Source organism: Orycteropus afer, unplaced genomic scaffold (assembly GCF_000298275.1).
Source record: "Orycteropus afer afer isolate SDZICR_OR568_19922 unplaced genomic scaffold, OryAfe1.0 scaffold00689, whole genome shotgun sequence".
NCBI classification, from domain to species: Eukaryota; Metazoa; Chordata; class Mammalia; order Tubulidentata; family Orycteropodidae; genus Orycteropus; species Orycteropus afer.
In genome coordinates this window covers 594,511-601,793 of record NW_006922276.1, presented here as the reverse complement: position 1 = coordinate 601,793, position 7,283 = coordinate 594,511, and the positions used below count along the sequence as shown (strand labels likewise).

At 57.1% G+C, this 7,283-nt stretch overlaps 1 protein-coding gene across 1 annotated transcript in view; it reads left to right on the top strand.

Moving 5' to 3' along the window:
• Positions 1 to 7,283, top strand: part of CACNG8 (calcium voltage-gated channel auxiliary subunit gamma 8) — a 37,580-nt gene that overhangs the window by 20,595 nt on the left and 9,702 nt on the right. Inside the window, exons 4-5 of the mRNA XM_007956957.2 lie at positions 3,355 to 3,438; positions 4,521 to 4,661. Of these exons, the coding sequence (XP_007955148.2) occupies positions 3,355 to 3,438; positions 4,521 to 4,661 (225 nt within the window). The remainder of the gene's footprint in view (positions 1 to 3,354; positions 3,439 to 4,520; positions 4,662 to 7,283) is intronic.

Genomic DNA, 7,283 nt, shown 5'->3' with positions numbered 1-7,283 from the left:
GCCAAGTGGACCATTCTTTCCTGGGAGCTGTGAGTGGACCACCCCTTCCTGGGAGCTGTGAGTGGACCACCCCTTCCCATGAGCTGAGTGGACCATCCTTTCCCGGGAACTGTGAATGGACCATCCCATCCCGTGAGCCAAGTGGACCATTCTTTCCTGGGAGCTGAGTGGACCAGCCCTTCCCGGGAGCTGTGAATGCTCCATCTCTTCTCGGAAGCTGAGGGGACCGTCCCTAAATCTGGATTTGATCCTCACAACAACCCAGTGAGGCAGGTCCTATCACAGATGATGGGGTCCGCGGGGCGGTCCGTGGGGGTCCACTGCGGGGTCCGTGGGCGGCGCCAACAGTCAACACTCTTTGCTTCTCACTGAGAGGCTGCAGGTCCGAGTCTACCCCGAGGACTCGGAAGAAAGCCCCATAACCTCCTTCCCGAACAATCAGACTTTAAAAACCTGCGGATCGAAAGGTCAACAATTCCTCCAAAGCCAAGATGGGAAGGCTAAGGACCAAGGAGTCCCCAGTTCTAGAAATGGAGCAACCAGAAGGCATTGAAGAGAATGTTGACTCCCTGTGAAAACTAGAACCAATTCACTGAAGAGTCTGCATGGAAATTATCAAGCGGGAACCTCGTTTGCTGTGTAAATCTACACCAAAAGCATCCATAAAACATTACCTTTTTTTAAGAACCAGCGGCCCTACAGAGCGCACGTCTATCCTGACTCGTTGCCACGGATTGGAGCTGACTGAAGGGCACCTAGTTTGTAGATGGAGGAACTGAGGCAAGTTGATCAGTGACGCCAACATGGCCAGGGGGTCAGGAAGCAGTGGGCCAACTTCCTACCAGGCAGTGTGACTCCGGCGCCCAGGAATGTGGCCACTGAAAGGCGCTGACAGGAGTTTCTGCCTCACAGGTCTCTTGAGCATATAAATGAGTTCATCTGCCCAGCAAGCAGGTCCCAAAGGCCGGTTCTTTGTGGTATTTAAGAAACCAAGCTAGTAATAGACGGGGAGAAAACTGTGGCACAAAACTCAAACTCATGAGGAAGAGCAGGCACACTGGTCTGACAGAGACGGGCGCAACGCCTGAGACCACGGCCCTGCGACAGCCTTCACACGACAGCCTTCAACTCACCCCGAGGGGCTCAGCTTGCAGCCAAACGAGGCCTGTAAAGTGGACAGTGAGCCCAGGGAGGTGGGTACTCCTTGGAATAATCGATCGCAGGGGACGACAAAGGCAGCCTCTGCCCAGGCCAGGAAAGAAGGACGAAACAGTAGCCAGGAAGTGGGAAGCGTGGTGGTAGGCTGTGGGGATTGCAACCCATGGCACGAAACAAAATGCCTGTGAGTTACTGAAGGGAAAACCCCTCTGCTCTGCAAATTTCACCGACATCACGATGAAAAGTTAAACAGAACTAGTGGCCGTCGGCTCGAGCCCACGGCACCCCGTGTGCTCCACGGGTCCCAATGGCTTTCTTCTGAGGCACCTCCGGGTTGGACCTGAACTGCCGACCTTTGGATTAGCAGCTGGGTGCCTCCTCCACCGGCAGCCCCTGGGATCCGACCCTGACGGGGTGGCCCGTGGGTGTCACCGCAGCTCTGGGCCCTATCAGGCTCACAGTGGTGCTGGTTTTGGCTGTAGATCACCCGTCATTACTTCGGAGGTGCCTCCGAGTGGACTCAGACCTCTGGCCTGTTGATTAGCGCCCGCCAGGGCAATGCTCTTTGCGGGTGCACTCTCTCCCCGACCTTCCCTTCCTCCGCATTCCTTTTCCCGCCTCCCCCTGCCTGTCACATCGGCCTCATCTCCCCTCTGCTCTTACAGTGCATCATACTTCCCTTCCTTGCTGCTTTCCATTCATTCACTCAACACCCATTTCTTGAGGCTTCCGGTTTGCCAGATCTAGTGCCACGCGACGTTAGGGACTCAGAGAGGACCCTGACCCTGTGCCAGCCTCAGTTCCAGGAACTTCCGGCTCAGCAGACAGGCAAAAGATCCTAAAACCCAAGGCATGTCAGAAAGGGGTCAGCACAGGGGACTGTTCAACCAGGAAGGAGAAAGGGGGGGGGGGGGGAGAGAGAGTGTGCGCCTGTGTGAGTGTGTGTATATGTGATCTCTGTGTGTGATCCGAACGCTTCCTACCACAGCTGCCCCCGAGCTGTGTGCTGAACGGTAAGTGCTCCCTCTGTGCAAAATGCCAGCAGGGTGGCCCACAGCACAAGCCAAAGGCTGGCGGGTGTGCGGGGAACCTGAGTGTCAGGAGAAGGGGAGTAGGAGCTGGAAGAGGGAAGCGAGACTGCGTGACTCCTAGAGACAGATGTCAGCCTGGGAAGGGCCTCTTTAAGCTCCGGCCACTCCACCTTCCTCTAGAGGGTTCCAGGTGCAAAGCGAAAGAGATCAGGAGTCCCTGCCCCTGTGCCCAGGATTAGGAGTGCCCTGGGTGGGATACACCGTCAAGTGTTTGACTACTAGCTGAAAGGCTGGCAGTTCAAATCCACCAGCTGTTCTGTGGAAGAAAGACATGGCAGTCAGCTTCCATAAAGATGACAGCCTTGGAGACCCTGTGGTGCAGTTCCACTCTGTCCTCTAGGGGCGCTGTGAGTCGGAATGGACTCCACCAAAGTGGGTTGATTTTCTGGTCTTGTTGGATAATGCCTTTGGCTACTAACCAGAGGCTGATGGCTGAACTCACCCAGAGACCTCTTGGAAGAAAGGTGTGATATTCTGCTTCCAGAAAGTAAAACCAAAACCAAACCAAACTCACTTCCGGCAAGTCAGATCCCACTCGTAGTGACCCCTCCTTGGGTTTTCGAGGCAGTATCACTACGGAAGTAGATTGCCCAACCTTCCTTCTGAGGAGTGGCTGGTGGGTTTGAACCGTCAGCCTTCTGGTTAGCAGTCAGATCCCAGCCTTAAAAACCCCATGGAGTGGTTTACTCTGCAACGTGTGGGGTCGCTATGAGCAGGAACTGATGGACGGTAATGGTTTGATTGATGCCCAGGACTGAGGACAGTACACCTCCCGTGAGCACAGGGGTTCCAGAGGGTTTCCAAGGCTGCAAACGTTCAGAAGTGGAGGTCATCAGGCTTTTGTTCCCAGGTGCTTCTGGTTGGATTAGAACCTCCAACCTTCCCATTCGTAGCCCAATGCTTAACCGTTTTCGCCCACCAGGTGCTAAACAGACCAGAGAGGGTGAGCGTTTGCCCCAAATCTCTGGACCAGGTGCCAGGACCTGCGGTCTCCCACTCCGCCCAGAGGGAGATGGGGTTTGGGGAAGGGAAGGTCTGTTCTCTCGCGGGACTGTCCCACCTCCCACTCTGAAGCTCCTCCCCCTGACCCCCATCCCCACTCCAGGGTTGAAAAGAGGCATCTGTGTGAAGATCAACCACTTCCCGGAGGACACGGACTACGACCATGACAGCGCGGAGTATCTGCTCCGTATGTGTGGGGTCCCGGGGGACCAGGGGTCTCGGGAAACAAGAACAGGGGATGGCGCCCAGAGAGGGGGCTGGGGACTGGCACTTGGATCGACACACCGAGTTTAGCCTAGCAGCCAATCCAAGTGCAGACATTGAGATCCTCTGCTTCCCGATTGGCTCAGGAGTCCCCCTCCCGCCCCCTCCTCTCACCTTTGGGCGGGCTGAGGGGGGATCCTAGGTATTGATTGGCCACCCTCTCCCTTTGGTGTGCGCGGTAACTCTGGGTTGTGATTGGCTGCCTTGGGGGGCTGCGATTTGCAGCTGCGCCCTGGGGCCGCGGGGGGGGGGGCGGTGCAATCTGCGGCGGGGAGTGGCCACTCGCAGGAGCTGGCCAGGGGAGCCTGCGCTGTGATTGGAAGCTGCCGCGGGAACGCGGCAAATCCTGAATCTTGATTGGCTGAGGTCTTAGCTGGATTCCAAAATGACAAAACCTGGTTGCCTGGGGTTTTGGAGGTGGATGGAAAGGACTGCAGAGGGGGTGAGGAGGGAGGGAGTCTGAGAGAGGAAGAGATAGGAAGATAGAGGAATAGAATATGTGTGTGTGTGTGTGAACACAATTAGAAAAACAAAGCAGAAAAGGAACAAGGGATAGAAGGCTAAAATGAATGACAATATATATAATATATATATGGAGAGAGAGAAAAAAAGAACTAGAAAAAGCCTGGCAGAATTTGGGGCAAGAAGAGAGACAGCCAGACCAACGAGATAAGGAGGGGAGAACTTACATGTATGGGGAGAGAGGAGGCAGCGAGAGAAGAGAAAACCGAGCAGAGAAGGGAAAACAGCATGCTTCAGGCTGAGCACAGAAGGAGGGAGTGAGGAAGTGAGAAACGGGGCAGGGAATCAGACTGGGAAACAGAAATTTTTCAAAGAGGAGGGAGAATGGGTGGTGGTGTTGGAGAGGGAAAGGTGCAGACAAAAACCAGAACCGAACCAGGGCGGGAGAAGGAGAGCTGCGGCTAGAGAGAGGGGGGGGGGGACCTGGGCGCGTCGCGGGCGCAGCGCTGGAGCGCACCGGCGCCCTGTCTCCCGTCCCCGCAGGAGTCGTCCGAGCCTCCAGCATCTTCCCCATTCTCAGCGCCATCCTCCTGCTGCTCGGGGGCGTGTGCGTGGCGGCCTCCCGGGTCTACAAGTCCAAGAGGAACATCATTCTGGGAGCAGGGATCCTGTTTGTGGCAGCAGGTGAGAGGCAGAGAGAGAGGGCAGGGGGCTGGGGGTAGCCCAGGTGGGAGAGTGTGTGTGTGTGTGTGTGTGTGTGTGTTTGCAAGGCGACCCTGCCCCTGGCGCCCCCTGGGGCCCGGGGCCTTCCCAGCCTCTTTCCGAGCCGCATCGCCACCCTCTGGGCAACGTAGGTGTAGCCTTGGCGCCGTTTTCAGGGTGAGTAAACGCAGCACCCCCACGGTTCCCCGCGCGTCTTCACCAGCGCGGGGCGATTAGGTTCCAAAGCAGGGGAGGAGCTTGGGAGAGGGGGTGGGGCCTTGGGACACAACAGGGGTCCTGCAGGCAGCCGGGCTGGGCAGGGCATTGGAGGGCGGGGTCAGGAGAGAAAGTGGCTTAAATGCGGGAGGAGGGGAGCCTGCCTTTCTTAGGGGAAGCGACCCCGTAGACTCCGAGGATCCTACAAGGGGCCGGTCCTGAGGACCATGCCGGGCTAGGAAGTGGAAAAACAGAGGCTAGTCAGGGAGACTGGGGGGCCTAGGTCTGCTCCATGATTTGGGCAGGGGAGGCTGGACAGAAGGGGCAAGAGCTGGCAAGTTCAAAGCCACCAAGGGCAAAAAGAGGCAGTCTGACTCATTCAAGGGAGCTCTGGTGGTGTAGTGCCTGAGGCATTTGACTGCTAACCAGAAGGCTGGTGGTTCAAACCCACCAGCCACTCCTCGGAAGGAAGATTGGGCAATCTACTTCTATAGTGATACCGCCTTGGAAACCCAAGGAGGGGTCACTGTGAGGTGTTTTTTTTTTGGGGGGGGGCGCTCACTCAAGAGACAGGAGCCAAGCTAGGCCTTGTCCACGTCAAGAGTTAGGGTTTAGATTAGCGAGGACTGGGAGACTCAAAAAAGGAGCCCAGGTGGTGCAGTGGTTAAAGCACTCGGCTTAAAACTGAAGGTTGGGGGTTGGCAGTCACTAGCCACCCAGCGGGAGAAAGATGTGGCAGTCAGCTTCGCTAGAGACTGACAGCCCCCAAAACCCCGTGGGACAGTTCCACTCTGTCCTCTAGGGGCGCTGTGGGTCAGAATGGACTCCAGGCAGTGAGTGTGGTTTGGGCTTTGCTTCTGTGAAGATTGACAGCCTTGGGGACCCTGTGCGCAGTTCCACTCTGTCCTCTAGGGGCGCTGTGAGTCAGAATGGACTCCAGGCAGTGGGTGTGGTTTGAGCTTTGCTTCTGTGAAGATTGACAGCCTTGGGGACCCTGTGGGCAGTTCCACTCTGTCCTCTAGGGGCGCTGTGGGTCAGATTTGATGCCAGGGGAGTGGATTTTGGGGACTCAAGAGGCATACCCAGAGTAAGTTGCTGACGAAGTATCACCCTTTTCATGTGAAATGAGTAGTGGTTGGAAACAACAGAAGAGCCCTGGTTGTGCAGTGGTTAAAGCGCTTGACCGTTAACCAAATGGTCCTCAGTTTGAACCTGCAAGAAGGGTGTGGCAGTCGGCTTCCGTAAGAGTGCAGCCTTGGAAACCCTATGGTTGGTTCTGCTCATCCTACAGGGTCGCTGTGAGTCAGAATGGACTCCAGGGCACCGCCTCTGGGAAACTGCAGAACAGTGAGCTCTTTTGAAGAGGCAGAAGCCAAAGAGGCCACAAAACGTGGTGGGGGTGGCCTGCGGGTGGAGCTTGGAGGACCTGAAAGGTGGGGCTGGACCCAGGGCAGGGAAGTGGGGAGCCTGAGGCAGACCTGCAGCGACTGGGGGTTTGGCAAGTTGGAGGTCTAGAGCAGAAAGGTAGGGGTGACGAGGCCTACAGAAATAAGAGTGAGAGGTGCAGTGGTTAAGTCATTCCTGCTACCAAAAAGGTCAGCGGCTCAAACCCAACAGTAGCTCCGTAGCAGAAAGATGAGGCAATCTGCTTCCATAAAGATTTACAGCTTTGGAAGTCCTATGGGGCAGTTCTACTCTCTCCTCTAGGGTTCTCTAGAGTCAGAATCAACTGGATGGCCCTAGGTTTGTTTTTTGGGGGGGCCAGGCCTGGGCTAGCTGGGGTGGGGTTTTTAGACCAGCTGGGCAGGGCTTGGACCAGCCACAGCCAGGAGCGTCTGTCCCAGGTAGGCTGTGTACCATCTTGGGAGGGCCCTGAACCATCTAGGGTGGAATTTATAGGTTGGGGTGGAGTTTAGGCTGGCAGGTGGCGTTCAGACCATCTAGGGGCTGGCGTGGGCCAGCTGGGGCAGAGTTCAGACCATCTGGGGCAGGGCTTGGACCATCTGCAGTGGAGTTTAGACTGGTTGGGGTGTTTAGGCCGTCTTGGGTGAAGTTCAGACCACCTGGGGGTGGGACCTGGCCAGCTGGGGTGGAGTTCAGACGGCCCAGGCCCCACCCCAGGTGGTCTGAACTGGGGCGGGGCCTGGGCCATCCTGGGCGGAGTTCAGACCACCTGGGGGCGGGGCCCGGGCCATCCTGGGCGGAGTTCAGACCATCCAGGGCGGGGCCTGGCCAGCTGGGGTGGAGTTCAGATCATCTGGGGGTGGGGCCAGGGCCAGTTGAGGAAGAGTTCAGACCACCTGGGGGCGGGGCCTGGGCCATCTTGGGCGGGGTTCCGACCACCTGGGGGCGGGGCCTGGGCCATCCTGGGCGGAGTTCAGACCATCC